The sequence below is a fragment of the Salvelinus namaycush genome, chromosome 21 (assembly GCF_016432855.1).
Source record: "Salvelinus namaycush isolate Seneca chromosome 21, SaNama_1.0, whole genome shotgun sequence".
Taxonomy (NCBI): Eukaryota; Metazoa; Chordata; class Actinopteri; order Salmoniformes; family Salmonidae; genus Salvelinus; species Salvelinus namaycush.
The window spans coordinates 13,943,495-13,962,309 of NC_052327.1; the positions used below are offsets into that span (position 1 = coordinate 13,943,495).

At 43.1% G+C, this 18,815-nt stretch overlaps 1 protein-coding gene across 1 annotated transcript in view; it reads right to left on the minus strand.

The window, feature by feature from the left end:
• The window catches only part of LOC120066124 (MOB kinase activator 2-like), a 96,181-nt gene extending 81,122 nt beyond the window's left edge, over positions 1–15,059 (minus strand). Inside the window, exon 1 of the mRNA XM_039017254.1 lies at positions 14,557–15,059. Within this exon, the coding sequence (XP_038873182.1) occupies positions 14,557–14,573 (17 nt within the window). The 5' untranslated portion in view covers positions 14,574–15,059. The remainder of the gene's footprint in view (positions 1–14,556) is intronic.
• Positions 15,060–18,815: the final 3,756 nt, after the last annotated feature.

Consider the following 18,815-nt stretch of genomic DNA (forward strand, 5'->3'; position numbering starts at 1 on the left):
TTTTTGTTGCTTTGAAGGAAAGGCTGCCCATCAGCCTCTGCTGTGGCACACAGACTGGCCTGTTCTTTTCGTGCCATCACTGGTGTCAGATGCCCTTAAAGTGATGCCTCGCTCATGAGGGAAAATGCATGCAACGTCTCAATGTCCCAAAACGACAACAGGACTAATGAAGAACCATGTTGTCTGCAGCAGAACCAAGTCAAAGCCACTAGACTGATATTTAATGAAGTAGCTGCACATGAGGGGGAGAGGAGAGCTGGCAGAGAAGGGCGTGCCCATTTACAGCCTTCCCAAATGAGACCATTCCCCTCTGTCTCTTCCCCTGTTAACCCCAGCACTGCTAGCTAGCCCCTAGTTGCTCTGGCTAACCCCAGCACTGCTAGCTAGCCCCTAGTTGCCCTGGCTAACCCCAGCTATGCTAGCTAACCCCTAGTTGCCCCTGGCTAACCCCAGCTAGCCTCGAGTTGCTATACGGACATGTTAGCGCCTGTTCGCCTTGGCTTGACATGGTTGGGTTGGCCCTGTGTTCTCTGTCCTCTGCTCAGCAAGCCTGAGAATCTCAGCATCGACAGAAGCCAAGCACGCACATGTCTCCACACATCAGTGTTGAGAGAGAGAGAGAGAGAGAGAGACAGAGAGAGAGAGAGAGAGGAGAACAAGCGCGATGAATAAAGAGGGTGACTGAGGGCCGTTTCGGGATAAACATGTGTCTGTTCTGAGCAGCCCTTAGAGCAGTTTCCCTAAATGAACCAAACACTACAGACCAGGCAGGGCCTTCCCCGTGGACACTCACCAACTACACACATAGCATTTCCCCAGAGATTCCACAGACAACATTGAAGTGCGGGGCAAGAGGGAGCTGCCTCATTCAAATAGAGAGCATTCTACGGAGAGCACGAACGGTCTATGTAGATCAAGTCAACAGTAGCGCTCCCTCTTAGACACGCACAGACCTGTGTGTGTGTTCGTGTTCCTGTGCGTGTTGACGGTTGTAAATGCTCCTTTCTAGACAGGTCTTACGGTAAGCTGTGTTCTAGAGCCTCAGATCAATTCTAATATCCCCATAACGGATTTAAGACAGGGGTTTCCCAAAGTGGGGTCCGCGGACAGATTTTAAATGAATATGGCAAGTAACAGACGAAACCTATTATGGACAAGAGATCTGTGGAATAAGTTGAGAGGGTGCAATACACTGTAATATTATCAAGCCTTATGTTTTTAACTCTTAGAGATGCACAACATTGGCCTGTAAGGCTCACAGGGATTTTGGTATACACAGTACGCCCACAATAATACATATTTTCTTGTATTGCCAATTTTTTTTGTTTTGAACATAAATGCACTGTAATTTCAGCTTTAAAAACTGCACAAATTTTCTCTGCCCCATGGTAAAATGTGTAGAATTGCAAGAAATTACAGTGCCTTCAGAAAGTATTCATGCTGAATTCAAAATAGATTAAATTGATTTTTTTCCCTCCCCAACTACACACAATACCCCATAATGACAAAATGCAAATGTTTTTAGAAATGTAATTGAAAATGCAACAAAGATAATCAAATGTACATAATAATTCACACCCACGAGTGAACTCCCCAGTCCTTTCAAGCACACCTATAACATGATGCAGTCACCACTATGTTTGAAAATATGGCAAGAATGTATTGGATTTGCCCCAAACATAAAACACTTTGTATTCAGGACAAAAATTGCTTTGCCGTATTACTTTTGTGACAGGATGCATTTTGGAATAAAAATAATTCTGCACAGGCTTCCTTCTTTTCACTCTGTCATTTAGGTTAGTATTGTGGAGTAACTACAATGTGTATCCATCCTCAGTTTTGTCCTATCACAGACAAACTCTAACTGTATTAACGTCACCATTGGCTTCATTGTGAAATCCCTGAGCGGTTTCCTTCCTCTCTGGCAACTGAGATAGGAAGGACGCCTGTATCTTTGTAGTGACTGAGTGTATTGATACACCATCCAACGTGTAATTAATAGTACACCATGCTCAAAGGGATATTGAAATGTCTGCTTCTTTTTTTGTTGCCCTTCTTCGCAAGGCATTGGAAAACCTCCCTGGTCTGTGGTTGAATCTGTGTTTGAAATCCAACTGAGGGACCCTACAGATAATTACATGTGTGGGGGTACAGAGATGAGGTAGTCATTAAAAAAAATGCGTTAAACACTATTATTGCACACAGAGTGAGTCCATGCAACCTAAGCACCTTGATAAGCTACTTATTACTCCTGAACTTACTTAGGCTTGCCATAACAAAGAGGTTCAATACTTATTGACTCAAGACATTTCAACAAAATGTTCTCTCGGATGCCAAGAGGGGGACCTTTAAAACGTTATTTCGCAGGGGCCGAGACTTGATTAGTCCAAAACAAGTTTGGGAACCCCTGACTTAAGACATCCGGACACCCTCATAGACAAGGGCCTGGCGAGTAGGAGCCACAGCATAGTAGAACAAGCCTAGTAAAGATTTTTTTAAAGAGGGTAAAAGAACATTGTGGAAACAGAGAGAGCGCCGTAGAAAGGTAGTCGACTCAAATCCGGGCAAAGCGATGTTCTGTTAGTCCCTGCTCCAGCCAGCCAGGAGAATGCGGCGACAGCGAGACAAAATATCCGATGTATCAATTCCACCATAAAGGAATTACGCCGAGACTAACGGCGAGTTGTATGGTTTGTTACATTTTGAAAGGATTGGGTTTGTTTGCCAGAAATTTTAAAGTGTTTTTTTCTCTACCCAATATCTTCAGCTCTAACCAGGGTTTATTTGGGGGGGGGGGTCAGTGCAATTTTAATTCCAGTCAATTTATAAAAGTAAACCAAATTCCAATTCCAATTTGAAACGTTACTCATTTAAAAGTATTGAGGAGAATTGGAATTTCAGCATTATTTCTGAATTGACTGGAATTGAAATGGAATTGGCCCCAACCCTGGCTCTAGCAAAGGAAACTCACTTACCTGGTCTAACACTGCATAAAGAACCACTGTGATTTCATTTTTTGGGGACGATTTTTGGGAGTCAAGGAGGCCGATATTCGATATTTAAAATCAATTAACTTGACTTTGTTTTTACCAAATGACATACTATACATGGTAATATTGTTTTGGGAATGGTAAAGCTCTTTATAAACTGGGTAAAGGAGCAGGACACTAACCCGTAGCTTGCAAGTTACCGGTATCTTGTTTTGTAACGTGCTGTAGCATGAGTTGGTAGCTAACTAGATGCAGTCCAGCCAGAGGTTCCTCGTCGACTTGCAACAATTTGACACAAGAGGCAAGTGTGCTCGCTTTACACAGCAGATATCGGCTGTGCCGGTAGTCAAGGAAAGGCAAAACATATCAGCCAGACCGATTATCAGTCGTTCTCTACCACGGAGTATGTGTATGCGTGTGTGTGTGTGTGCGTGCGTATGCGTGTGTGTGCTTACAGACTAACCCTACCTGGTTGATCCTGCCAGTAGCATATGTTTGTTTCAAAGATTATGCCATGCAAGTCTAAGTACACACGGCCGGTACAGGGAAACTGCAAATGGCTCATTAAATCAGTTTAAATCATTAACTCGTGCTGCAGGCTTTAGAGTCTGACAGACAGGCCGGACTTCAACGACCTGAGCAACCGGACTGGAGAGGAGCTCAGGTGGACACGGACTGATATGCAAACTGAGCCAGCGACTGCCTCTGATGCAGTTGCAGATCGCTGTGTTGTCGTGGAGGCTTCGGTCACCCACGACGGAACATCCCATCCTGCATCCAGGACCACTCTCCTATGTTAATCAGACGGATATGCAGCTACTGCAAAACTGGACTGGCCTGAGGCAAAACTCGCTGCTCTGGACTGTGCTGACCACTCTGTCTCCCATTCTATGTGCCAGAATGCTTCCGTTGGAGAGGACACTCTCACCTTTTACTGTTAAGGCGAGACTGCGAGTTCTACCAACAAAATAGAACCTAGCACTCTGGTACCCTGCAAACCATGACCCATGTTGTATTCTACACGAGTCAAATGTAATGGAGTCCATTGTCCATGTTGTGAACGGCTGCTGTTCATACAAGGATTTGTACATTGCTAGACATGACCGCCGTGTTGACCTGACAGCCAGCGAGGTGAGACAAGTGGTCTCACCAACAGTACACATGCATGAACATTGTTGTGTAAGGGGAAGCTGGTTTGATGTTGATATGTTTCCTGTGTGCCAACTACACAAGATATTGTTGTTGTGTGGGGAGGGGGCTTATTTTGGAAGTGGGCTTCTCATTGGACGGCTACATGGAGCAGGCCTTTGCAGAGAAGCTGCTTAAAATACCAGTCCCTCGTGGCACGCTGGGACAGCCTCGGGTGTAGGTGAATGCTGGTGGCGCTGCTATTCGGCAGTCTCGGCCACGTTCACAGGCTTGCAGTGCGTGGCCTCCAGATTGTGGGCCTGATAAAAACTAGGACAAAGCAGTTGGCTAGGTACTGCTCTGATTCAGCCATCGTGAGCAGCCTAGCTGTTCGGAGTCAGCCATCGTGAGCAGCCTAGCTGTTCGGAGAAGGGGGGTGCTTTCTGTACCCTTGAGTGCCATGCACACAGGGACCTTTGAAATATTTTGGATCCTTTTTTTTTTGTTAATTTGATTGGTGGATTCAAATAAAGTTTTTTTTAAAGTGTGTGTGTGAGTGAGAGATGGGTTGAGACGAGGACATGGCCGCTAACAAGCAAATGACAGCTGCTATGAAATGTACCAGCACATGTAGTTACAGCATGAGTCAGAGGTAGAAAGGAGTAGTACTACTCAGACACACAAAAATAAAATAACACACACATTGGTATAGGCCAATGCCTACTCATGTTTATAAAAAAAACACACAATGTAGACATCCACACACACACACTTGGCTGTGCGTGACTATGGCGTGACACACAGTAAATAACCATGGCTGTCCCTGTGTGTGATGCGAGTTCATATCTAGCTCTATGAATCTCCCCTCCAGCCATCTCTGCTGCCCATTTGAATGATGCAGTAACACCATGTAAACAAGCATTGGCTTTTTTGGCCACCAGCAATGTTTCAGAGGGAAGAGGACTGCGGTGTGAGGGGGGGGGGAGCTTTCACCGGACTACTGCTGAGGTGTGGAGGTCTTACTGGGTCTTTTACAGTGGCCGAAGCGTTGCCCAGGTGGGTGCTGCATTTCAGTAGTGGGCGATCCAGCCTACCCTACAGAGGAAGTGCTCTGAACATCGAAGATGACGAGGTGCCCCGATGAAGAGCTCTGTGGCCTGTTTGTCAGATGGCCTGGCTGTACCGTCTAGGCTCCCTCCGATCGAACATGCGACTTGTTCGAACTACCTAGCATCGAAAGCGGTGAAAGACCGTCGCTCATGAACTGCAGACCCCTAAAATTGTTTTGTTAATTTGTTTCGAATTTAAAGCGACTGACATTGTGCTTGTATTTGATATAGCGCTTTTCATTACATCTACAGCTCGTCCCAAAAGGACATGGTTGCCCGCCGGTGATTCGGCCTAACATGCCCTGAGTCTAACAAGGGAGGGATCGCATGTACAAGCCCAGTCAGATCAAACCTTCCTTAGGCCACGTGGAGCCAGAGTTTGTGAAATGTTTGATGCTATTTGGAGCATATCCCCCCCCTATTTTCTTAAGAGACTATGGAGATAGGATCAACTGTAGAAAACCCTGTCACAGTCACTCTCTCTGGCCCTGGGACACGGTCTCACAAACTGACATTCTAACTCTTGCAGTAGGGGGATCCCTTGCCCCTATGGAGCTTGGCAGGCTATGGGGGCCATAAACTGGCCTCTCACAGCTCTGGCCCTAGACAATCAGATTAGATTGGTTGCTTTGTATATAGTCTGCTATGTTCATTGTCCTTATGTTCTTGGTGTAACCCGTTAGCCTACGCTAACACCTTGAGGCGTTCGGCATGCTTCCCAGGTGAAAGTGTTCGGAAGAGTTTGTGCATATATTATGGTGCCATTTTGTGACATTTCTGTTCGTTTAGGACTTCGGTGAGGGTTCTGGCACACACACGTGCACATTTTTTTGGGAGGCAAACTTAAGTCGGTAGCCAAAGTCTACGACCCTTCGTCTGTGATTGGTCAACAGTAGGGATTCTTCAGTAAAGTATTTGTCGTTATTGAACAAGAGACGACTCGTTTTAATGCAATTTTGTAATTGAGAAATACTGCACCGAACCACTTAGTTAGATGTAAGATTGTGCGACTAAGACCTTGGCAAAAATGTCAAAATTAATGACAGATTTCCCGAGTTATATTAGCTCAATTCTGACTATTTTGAGGAAGCGTATACTGGCTATGGTGTCTCAAAACGGACAAACAGTACTATTGCCACTTTTTTCCTGTTTTTTCCAAGCGAATGTCTTTTAAGGGAGTATGTAAGCACACTCGTTCGGTTCGCCTAGCCATTATGTATGCTTCCATTTCCTTGCTACTACATCAGCTGCTACAATGTATAGGCCCTACTGCTATTCCCCTGTCATTAGCCTACACGTGTTTATTGCTTAAACCATCGTTAGCTTAGCACTGTTACATATTCTTGTTTTTATCTTGTAGGTAACCACTTTTACTCATCCCCTCCTGCTAAATTGGTGTGTGTGTGTGTCTTAATTAAGTGTGTTCGCTCATTACCACGCCTTCGAACAGAGGCGCCGGCACCACTTTCGGAGACCACCACCAGTTGGCGGCGCTCTTTTTCATCAACAGTCTCCATGTTTGTCTGAGCAGGCTGACATATAGCCTGTGTTCTATCCACCACCTGCACTGAAAAACAGCCATTGTTAAGGTCATGCACTCTAAAGCCAACACCACTTTGCCTAGCAGTTGTCATTTCTCTCTCTCTCTCTCTCCATCGTGTATTACCAATCCATCATTGAAAAGCAGGAGGGATTAAACATCTGTAGTGCCCGCCTGTTTCCCCCAGCGGGAAAATACATGTTGGCGTTGCTGTTCAGCTCCCCTGTCATTTAACGTCCTATTGAACCCTCAGCAATGAGTTCACCTGGCTCCAAAGTCATGGGACCAACATACACAAGAATACAACACACCGAAACCCCAACCGTCTGCCAACCGTGTGAAGGTCTTGACAACAAGCTGTTGCATACTAGAAGTAGAAAGTGAAGGGAAAAGGGGATACCTAGTCAGTTGCACAACTGAATGCATTCAACCGAAATGTGTCTTCAGAGGCGGGCATGGCGGCTACCTTAAAATCGACATCCACGTCACGGCTCCTACACGCCAGGCTACCTGCCGCACCCAGATGGACACACACCAGGGCTCCAGGACAGGTAAATACAATTGTTGGACAAGTAGAATATCGTTATGAATTGTCAGAATGTAAATGTTTTAAAAAAAGTAGAATAACACAAAAATATAAAATAGCAAGCAATACATATGATCATAATTGATCATAATAATAATTATAATAATTGATCATAATTGGATCAAAGTGAGCAATCTCCACGCGTTAACGATGGTCCAAGGCCTGGGATATCAAAGACTATACCAGCTACAGTGCACATATTTCTCCCGTTTGTAAAGTTGTAAAAATTATTTAAAATCCAACCAGAAAAATTGCTTCTGTGCGCTGAAATAAACTACCCAATGCCATTCTTGGTGAGTGTGGACATTTATAAGCGAAAGTGAATTTCTAAAAACCAAAGTTGAAATCAGCTAGGCTAGCGAATATCAAGTCTGTATGACCCAGAGGCATGACCGCTGCGTGATAGATTGTTTGCTGTGTTGCTTGGCAACACAATGGCAGAGAGCGGGCCACTCTTAGAAATAGAATGAATAGAACGGGCTTGGAAGCTCTAACCCTGGCAATTTGACTGGTAAACTCACAATGGCTGACTGATGCAATCATTTCCATGGTATTTTGAAATGTTCCATCAACTGATGCTGGATTGCCATGGTAATGTACAATGCTCACTCGAATGAGGCCAACTGATGTGGCTCATGCCATGGAATGTATTTTTTGTAATGTCAGTCGAGTTGATTCAACAAATCACAGCACAGATTGAAGGGTATACTTCCTGCATTTTACTTCCTGGCATGGGCACACTCAAAATGTCTGACAGTCTACCGATTATGCCGTCATTGACTTGAATGGAGACACCCTTTCTATTCATTCTATTTCTATGGGGCAACTGCTACAGTCAGCAGCACAGCAGGAGAGAGAATATTTGCCTTCATTTTACAATTTGAACGGTTAAACTGTGCCCGTGGTAATTTGCTTGACCCAAAAAACATTACCAAAAATTCTATGATCGTCACAGCCCTAGTGAAACAAGATTATAGATAAACAGGTCTTAGTTGGCTAGCTACTTTGCTTTGAAGTGCCTACCTTAAGCAATTTGATGATTACTAGAACGAGCTATACCCACCCTGCATCCCACTGCTGGCTTGCCTCAAGTTAAGCAGGGTTGGTCCTGGTCGGTCCCTGGATGGGCGACCAGATGCTGCTGTAAGTGGTGTTGGAGGGCCAGTAGGAGGCACTCTTTCCTCTGGTCTAAAAAACAACAACATCCCAGGGCAGTGACTGGGTACATTGCCCTGTGTAGGGTGCAGTCTTCCAGCTGGGACGTTAAATGGGTGTCCTGACTCTCTGTGGTCACTAAAGATCCCATGGTACTTATCGTAAGAGTAGTGGTGTTAACCCTGGTGTCCTGGCTAAATTCCCAATCTGGCCCTCATACCATCATGGCCACCTAATCATCAAAGCTTCCAATTGGCTCATTCATCCCTGTAACTATTCCCTGGGCTGTTGCCTTAAATAAAAATGTTTTCTAAGTCAACTTACCTGGTAAAATAAAGGGTTAAATAAAATAAGTCAAGGGGTATGAATACTTTCTGAAGCCACTTTATGTTGACAGTATAAAGACTGTAGATGGTAATTGTCAAACATGACTGGCGTTAAGCCTATATTTATGTAATTAAAGTTTGGCTACATTTTCTGGCATTTGTTTGGACAGGAGTCTCTACCCAGTATGCATATCACCTACATTTTGACATTAATGATTTTTTATGTACGTACATGAAAAATGTATTTAAATATTATTCCAATGTTGGCCTCTCTGGAGTAATTGTTTGTTTATTGTGATTATCGGAAAACTTAACCGCACACGCACACACACACACACACACACTAATGCTAGTGGCTGAATGGACGCAAGACCCCGCAAAGTTCCGACATCTAGTGGAAAGCCTTCCCAGAAGAGTGGAGGCAATTAAAGCAGCAAGGGGGGGCTACTCCATATTAATGCCCATGATTTTGGAATGAGATGTTCGATGAGCAGGTGTCCACATACTTTTGTTAACGTAGTGTATATTCTTCTTGTCCGACTATTTTTTAAAGTATTTAAAGTATCCAGCTAGCGACTGGAACGAGCTGCAAAACCCCCCCCAAAAAACACTCAAACTGGACAGTTTTATCTCCATCTCTTCATTCAAAGACTCAATCATGAACACTGACACGTGTTGCTGCTTCGCACGATGTATGGATGTCTCTACCTTCTTGCCCTTTGTGCTGATGTCAGTACCCAATAATGTTTGTACCATGTTTTATGCTGCTACCATGTTGTGCTGCTGCCATGTTGTGTTGCTACCGTGTTGTTGTCATGTGTTGCTGCCATGCTGTGCTGTCGTCATAGGTCTCTCTCTACGTAGTGTTGGGGCGTCTCCCTTGTCGTGATGTGTGTTTTGTCCTAGATTTGTAACCCCAGCTCCCGTTCCCGCGGAACGCCTTTTGCCTTTTGGTAGGCCGTCATTGTAAATAACAATTTGTTCTTAACGGACTTGCCTAGTTAAATAAAAGGCTAAATAAAATACAAGAGGACAAGCATTAATGTCGAGGCCTGAATCAGCAACTCCCACATTGTCTCTTCTCTATCCATCCTTTCCCTTCCTCCACCAGTCATGGTCCTGTCAACCTTCTCTTCATCACGTGATCCCGTCATGGTCCTGTCAACCTTCTCTTCATCACGTGATCCCGTCATGGTCCTGTCAACCTTCTCTTCATCACGTGATCCCGTCATGGTTCCCTTTTCACCCTCTTCCTCCCTCCACCAGTCTCTCTGGGCACCTCCCTCCACCAGTCTCTCTGGGCACCTCCCTCCACCAGTCTCTCTGGGCACCTCCCTCCACCAGTCTCTCTGGGCACCTCCCTCCACCAGTCTCTCTGGGCACCTCCCTCCATCCCATCATTCCCTGCATCATTAAGCTTTTCATCCCTGTATCATAATCCCAAGAGCAGCTCCCATAGCACCCCCTCTCCTTCACGCCATCGCTCCTCCATCTGTCTGTGGGTCCTTCTCGCCTTCCTTCCTTCTCTACCTTATCAGTTAGGGACATATTGCCCCGTCACCATCTATTACTCTTTCCGTCCCTCTATCCATCAGTCCTGGTCCTATCGTCTTCTCTATGTCATCCCTCCATTCATTGTGGCTGCGTCATCCTTCACCCTGCATCGTCTGTATTCAGAGTGATTACATGCTTGGTTAACTCATTCAAGACTCCTCTCAGGAGTGACGCACTCTGGACAAGGGCAAAGAGGCTTTGCATGCATTCAGGTCTCGCACACACACCAGCAGCTATAGCTCAGCATTCAACGCCATAGTACCCTCCAAGCCCATCATTAAGCTTGGGGCCCAGGGTCTGAATCACACACTGTGCAACTGGGTCCTGGACTTCCTGACGGGCCACCCCCAGGTGGTGAAGGTAGGAAACAACACCTCCACTTCGCTGATCCTCAACACAGGGGACCCACAAGGGTGCGTGCTCAGCCCCCTCCTGTACTCTCTGTTCAGCCATGACTGCGTGGCTACACACGCCTCCAACTCAATCATCAAGTTTGCAGACAACACAACAGTAGTAGGCCTGATTACCAACAATGACAAAACAGCCTAAAGGGAGGAGGTGAGGGCCCTGGGAGGGTGGTGCCAGGAAAATAACCTCTTACTCAGCGTTAACAAAACAAAAGAGCTGATCGCAGACTTCAGGAAACAGCAGAGAGAGCAAACAAATTGCAGTGAGAGAGAAGCATAGGGGGTGAGAGATATAAATATTTTTCCAATAAAAAAATAATACATGAGTCATCACCACCACATCAACAAGGCGAATGTCAGATAAAAACCAATTAGTCGAAGCCGGTGCCTGGTTCATATTTTGGCAGGGATTCCAATGGGGCGGTGACTGCCTTGTTATCTCTCAGCCAGAATGTCAAGCGGAGGAGAACCACCCAAACAGCAGGCCTCCACCCCTTCCTCTGCCCTCACACTGACTGAGTGACTGGGCTAGGGCGGCACACCTTTCAGTGGGGACTCCTGCCTTGACACTGCCGGGGCAGACAAAGGAAGTGTTCTGTTCCTGTGCTGTGTTCTAGATCCTGCCTGGGAAATGATATCAGTGGTGGCCCAGGACCACAAGACAGGCAGACAGTGAGACAAGCTGTGTGTCTGTATGAAGACGGAGCACTGATCTCTCCATAAGCTCACTCACAAATAGTAGACGGACGGACAGACAGACGAGCTCTTTCAAATCTACTTTGATATGCCGTGTGACAATACATAGACCTCTTCTACACAGAATGAAGCTGCGACAGATTAAAATAATACCAGAAAATACAGGAGGGTTAACATTATAAAAACACACAGCAAGTGACTGGCAGTTAGGCTAAGAGTTCAATGAGGTCGATAATCTACACGAGCTGATGCACTCCTTGAGTGAGTTCACAAACAGGCAAATGCGTTTGTCTGCTAATCACGTGCATATATTCTGAGCTTATCACGCCATTGCAAAGTTGTCAATTACATTTTCATTACTCTCCTCTCTTTGCATGCAAATATGAATCAGACTCTGCCCTTGCCTGATTCACCAGGGTTTGCATTGTAAATATTGTGTGACTAAGTCAGGAAACAAAATCTGTAGTCAAGAAACAAATAAGGCCAATGGATCGTTCCACCTCAAAAAACACAAGAAAGAGGATTGACACCAGCCATTTCAAATTTTTCTGAAATAATTTGTTGTTAAAAAAATAAGATTATCATTCCATGGATTCCTCACACCCTATGCCAATCCCACATCAACAACGAGTATACAGTATCAGTTCTCTATGTTTGACAAGTAGTATGGAGCAGAGGCTTGGAGTACTGTTTCTTCATCCTATGTAATGTATTCTCAATGAATTTGGTGATGTTTTTTCCCCCTGTTCAGAGAAATTAGTATATAGCTAGGTTTCCATCCAATTGGAGACAGATTTTCATGCATAAAACTATATGCACATTTTCCTACTAGAAATGTGTTTCCATCAAATGTACTTGTTGCTGATAAAAGGCTGTGCGTGATGACGTAGTGCACATAAATGCAAGTTAAATGGGTTTCCATTAAATGGGTTAACTCTACTGATGGTTCTCACAAAAACAAAAAAATATATAGCAAGTGTGGCCACTCACGTATTGGCACATGCACTCTAGCCAACTGAGTGCAGATACACGTATAGCCTACATTAGGGGTCTCCAACCCTGGTCCTGAAGAGCTACCCTCCTGTAGGTTTTCGCAAGCCCAGTTGAAACTAACCTGGTTCAGTTTATCAACCAGCTAATTATTAGAATCAGGTGTGCTAGATTAGGGTTGGAGTGAAAACCTACAGGCGGTAGATCTCCAGGAACAGGGTTGGATGATGAGATTATTATGGACAAAAGAGTGAGATTATTTTTATTTGTAAAACTGCAACTCAGCATCGATGATCCTGTCACCAGAATAAGACCCTCGAAATGTATTGGCAAGGAGCATCAAGCATATCACCATCAAGCATTTCACCCACACAAAATGTTTGTATAGGTAGAACGAATTATGCACGAAATGTCAAACGCTTTTATGCCCAAATATCCCACCTTGTCTAGTGTATTTTGTTTTGTCAACATTTGGAAAGTTTACAGGGGGGGGAGGGGAAATACTGTTTCCATCAGGCCTGTCATAAAAAATGTTTTATCCAACATTACTTTACTCACATTAAAAGGTTGAATGGAAACCTCGTTACTGAAGGTGTTGTTATGTCCCACCCTACATCACCAGGTTCTGACCACTAGGTGGTGGTGTTCATGCTATTAGGTCTTTTTTTTTAAAGAATCCCCATCGTTAAAGGGATAGTTCACCAAAATTACATATTGGTTTTCCATGGACCAGGTATGACAGCAACCCATGCTTTGGTTGTTTACCTGGCCACTGTTTCAAATGCTAACTTTTTAGAGTGTGTCACAAATCCAAAGCAAGTCCATGGTACATATATTAGCATTTTCACGCTTCATGTGGTATTTCATTTAAATAATGTTTCCCCAATTCTTATCTTATACGTTTCCAAATCCAGAAACAATTTCAGAACAATCTGAGATGGTATCATGGCTTGCTGAAATTACATGGAACGACCCCAATGGGAGAATACACTTGTCTTGCAATGTCTCACGTCATGATGGAAAGACAGGACTGGGCATGGAAGTATAATACATTCACAATCTCTCCCTCCCTACCCCTACAGATGATACATGAGCAGTGACCTGTCAAAAACCAAGCCATAAACTGAGCTACAACTCTACAATCCATTATCAACCAAGCTACAAGATATACAAGTCCCCTCTTCAGAGCTAGAACTCTAAAGGCGGAAGTGTCACCCAGAAAATAAAGTGACAGGTCAGCATCGCATTCGCAACGAGGTGTCAATTCCCACGATGACGTCGCCACACACCTGGCTTGCCTTTAGTTACAGCACAATTGACCTAAACAAACTACACCGTCATGATAACCTCTAAAATGTATTTGCTCAACCAAAATATGATACATTGTAGCTAGAACATGTACTTTAGACTCGTACGAAAACGTAACAAAATCCGCACAAGTCACCGTGCCTGTGTGCCGCCAGCTAGCCCTCTAGCTACCTATAACTTGTTACCTAACTAGCCAATTTACAGTGAAGACGAAGTCAACGTAGTAAGCAAAAACCTATCTGGCTAAATAGTTCGCTTGCTTCCATGTTGAAATCTGATCGAGACGTTAGCCAAACAATGCACCTTGCGAGGGAAATAACGTTACACAGAACACGGCTAGTCCGATAAATCTAGCTACCTGAAAACTAGATATCTAACTAGTTAGCTAGCTAACGTTAGTATAGCCTGCGTGACGGGCTTCTATAGAAATACATTTTCACGACCTAATCTTCTTGGCCACTTGCTGTGCAACGTCAGGCCACACTGCACCGGATGCTCAAAATAGCGTCTCGCCGGTTAATGTTACCGCGTTGGCCAAAAATGAGAACATGCCATGATGATATCTACAGTACTTAGGTAGCTAGCCATCCAGGGGAAAGGGGAGTCATTACCACCATAATAGTATTATTTATCGTGCATTTTCTGATAGTAAAAGAGCTAAACATCGTTTGTTTTGTAGCTGTCAAATATTACCAGCCACAAAAGAGATTAGTAACTGGTACTGTAACGTTATGTGCTGTCAACGGGAAAGGGGTAGCTGTACTCACCCCATTAACCAATCCATGATGTTTGTAACAAGGGTAGGGATAAATCCGCCAAGGCTGCTGGAGGCGACCCCCTACTTTATCCGGGCACCCCTCGCTTCCCCGCCTGGCCCCGACTCTTCGTGGATCGGTTTCTCCCTGTGCTTAATTCGGCCGTCAAATGTCAAAAACGTATCGCTGATGTCCTTGTTTTTAACCTGAGCCTAGATAACTACAAGAACATGAACAGCTAACTACCTAGTCGGAGCCCTGATGCTGCGCTGAGTGAGAGGAGCGCAGCATTGAGTGACTTTGAGCTCGGAGAAGAGCGGGCAAAAGTCTCGGTCCAATTTCCAGTCAGCGAGGTATCCTGCTGGGGCTTCGCTTTACGTCCCCGTACGCTGGCGTGTCGAATGTCCTTCGCAGACTGCAGGACCGAATGAATCGAGTCTTGCGATGCCACTAGTCTAGCTAACAACACTCTGTCATGAATCCTTGTACTGTATTAGCTCTGGAGCTCAAACCGCTAGCAATCTTCAGCTGCTGCGAACGAAATCCGGAAGTAAACACAGATCCGACCATAGAGATAGATAGAGGACTCTGGTGCCCAAAAACAATTTTAGAATGTATTCATTTAACTAGGCAAGTCAGTTTAATAATACATTCTTATTTACAATGACTGAGAATGAGCAGAGCAATTCAGGAATTTCACACTTTTGAAGTAATGTTAGTCAGCTGGGTGGGACTTCCAATGGGTTATGGAAGGATCACATAATTGCATCCACATCATCAGGAACGATCAGCCAATGAATTATACTTGTGAGCAAACATTCCATAACTCCAAATGGCAGTAAATTGTCAACCTTGGCTTTATGCCTGTTCAAACAGCACACTCTGGGTGGCAGTTTGCACCCTTTCAGTTTGTTTACCAACCATAGAAGTAGTAGAAGAAGAAAATTGACTACTTCAAAATGTAGAGGGACTCAATGGCGCTACCCATGCTCTCACAGATGCCATAGTGGGACAGATACAATGTGGTGTCCTCTAACTATCTCTATGGGTCCAACCGAGCCCCTTCCTCGTTTGTCTGCGTGGTGTTACGTCACACGCAGAGATCTGGAAACCAATGGGATATGTAGTTCTAAGAAAACCCATTTTCCTTCAACTTGCTTCCATAGACTTAGATAGAAGACGCAATTTTGTATCTGTCCCATTGTGGAAGCTGTGAGATGAGGAGCAGCGCCATACGTTTAGAGACAGAAGAGGAAGCGAGACATCCCACTCACAAATGTTTCTGTTTCAATGGAAGTCTATGAACTAAGTAAACCAGACCCAGCTGCTATCGCATTGGTGTCTAATGGTAAACGGCCTGAGTGAACTATCTTAATTTATACACCATCTTTGATATTGTATGAGAGTACCCACTGGGCATAGACGTCAAATCAACGTAATTTAATTGAAACGACTTGGAAACAACATTGATTCAACCAGTGTGCGCCCAGTGGGTAGTTACCGTTGCAAGTCCCATACTGTTTTTGAATGGGTTTTAAGCTTATATAATCACATTTATGGAAACACGGTCATTTAGGATATATATACAATTATATTCATATTTGTGTATTGATTTGCTCATACCCAATGCATTTAATCAAAATACTTGACGAATTAGAAAAGGGTCAATGGAACTACAACTCCTGCAGCCTTGATGCATGCCGTAGCCTTGATGCATGCCGTAGCGTGCCTGCTTGAGCTGAGGACTTACAGGACGTTATTAAGAACCCGTTAGTTACAGGCCGTTTTAAATTAGATTGAATGTTGCCAGCAAGTACTTTTTGAAAATGCAAAAAAAAATGTGTTTTATTTATAGACCGGCATGGTGTCAAAAAATAGACATACAGCTGGTGGGAGGCGTATAACGTGAATGCCTAGCAACCCGAAGTTTGCATGTTCGAATCTCATCACGGACAACTAATTGTAGCAAATTTGCAACGACTTAGCTAACCTTAACCCTTACCACCTAGCTAACATTAGCATTAGCCACCTAGACAACAAGAAATTGGAATTCGTAACATATCATATGTTTTGCAAATTCATATGTTGTAAGAATTACAATTTGTAACGTATTACCTTTTAGTTATTTAGCAGACACTCTTATTCAGAGCGACTTACAGGAGTAATTAGGGTTAGTTCCTTGCTCAAGGGCACATCGATAGACTTTTCACCTAGTCAGCTCAGGGATTCAAAACAGCAACCTTTTGGTTGCTAGGCCTAACGCTGTTTACCTCTAGGCTACCTGCCGCCCTATTGTATGAATTGTAATTTGTAACATATCATACGAAATGGATGATGGACATCCACAAATGAATACATACCAAACGAAATGTCAGTGTTGGAAAAAGTACCCAAATTGTCATACTTGAGTAAAAGTATAAATACCTTAATAGAAAATGACTGAAGTAAAAGTGTAAGCAAAATACAATTTGAGTAAAAGTCTAAAAGTATTTGATTTTAAATATACTTAAGTATCAAAAGTAAATGTAATTACTAACATATCATACGAAATGGATGATGGACATCCACAAATGAATACATACCAAACGAAATGTCAGTGTTGGAAAAAGTACCCAAATTGTCATACTTGAGTAAAAGTATAAATACCTTAATAGAAAATGACTGAAGTAAAAGTGTAAGCAAAATACAATTTGAGTAAAAGTCTAAAAGTATTTGATTTTAAATATACTTAAGTATCAAAAGTAAATGTAATTACTAAAATACACTTAAGTATCAAAAGTAAAAGTATAAATAATTTAAAATTCCTTATATTAAGCAAAGCAGACAGCACCATTTTCTTGTTTTAAAAATGTACGGATAACCAGGGCACACTCCAACACTCAGCCATTATTTACAAATGATGCATTTGTGTTTAGTGAGTCCACCAGACCAGAGGCAGTAGGGATGACAACGTGTTCTTTTGATAAATGTGTTAATTTGACAATTTTCCTGTCCTGCTAAGCATTCAAAATGTAACGAGTGCTTTTGGTTTTCAGGGAAAATGTTACGAGTAAAAAATACAATATTTTCTTTAGGAATGTAGTGAAGTAAACATAAAAGTTGTCCAAAAAAGAAATAGTAAAGTAAAGTACAGATACACCAAAAAATTACTCAAGTAGTACTTTAAAGTATTTTTACTTAAGTACTTTACAACACTGCGAAATGTAACATATCATACTAATTGGAGTGTCCCGGATTTGAATTTACTATGTTACGTCTACCCCTGAGTCCAGGTTGTACATGATTGTGTTTTCATGAATTTGATTATGCAAATTTGAAGCCCATTCTAAGCCTCCAAAAAAAGGCAACAGGAAGTACCACTTTCATACAGTAAGGCCATCTACATTTTTAATAAGTAGTCGATTGTCTTCTTCTACTACTTCTACTGCCACCTGGAGTGTATTGTTTGAGCAGGTATAAAGCCAAGATTGGTGATTTACAACTACCTACACTTATGGAATGTTTGCTCACAAGTATAATTAATTGTCTGATCCCTCCTGATTATCTGTATGGAATCATGTGATCCTTCCTTAACCCATAGGAAGTCCCACCCAGTTGACTACTTCAAAATTGTGAAAGTCTTCAATTGTGCTGCCCATGCTAAATTTGGCTTTTGGGCACTAGAGTTGTCTATCTAAGTCTATGGCTGCCATCTCAGTTATGCAAAGAGAAATGAATTATTCTTTATTAGTATGACATCATATAGACATGTGTACTGAATACAGGCATCACAATGAATGCAGTTAGTTAGGAAGTAATGCATTATGCATAGAAATATGTGGCAATTGACACTCTGTTGTGATACACAGTGGTGTAAAGTACTTAAGTAAAAATACTTTAAAGTACTACTTAAGTCGTTTTTTGGGGTATCTGTACTTTACTTTACTATTTATATTTTTGACAACTTTTACTCCCTAAAAAAAATTATGTACTTTTTACTCCATACATTTTCCATGACACCCAACAGTACTAATTACATTTTGAATGCATAGCAGGACACATCCCTGGTCATCGCTACTGCCTCTGATCTGGCGGACTCACTAAACACAAATGCTTAATTTGTAAATTATGTCTGAGTGTTGGAGTGTGCCCCTGGCTATCCATAAAATAATAAAACAAGAAAATTGTGCCGTCTGGTTGGCTTGAGATAAGGAATAAGAAATTATTTATACTTTTGCTTTTGATACTTAAGTAGATTCGAGCAATTACATGTACTTTTGTTACTTAAGTAT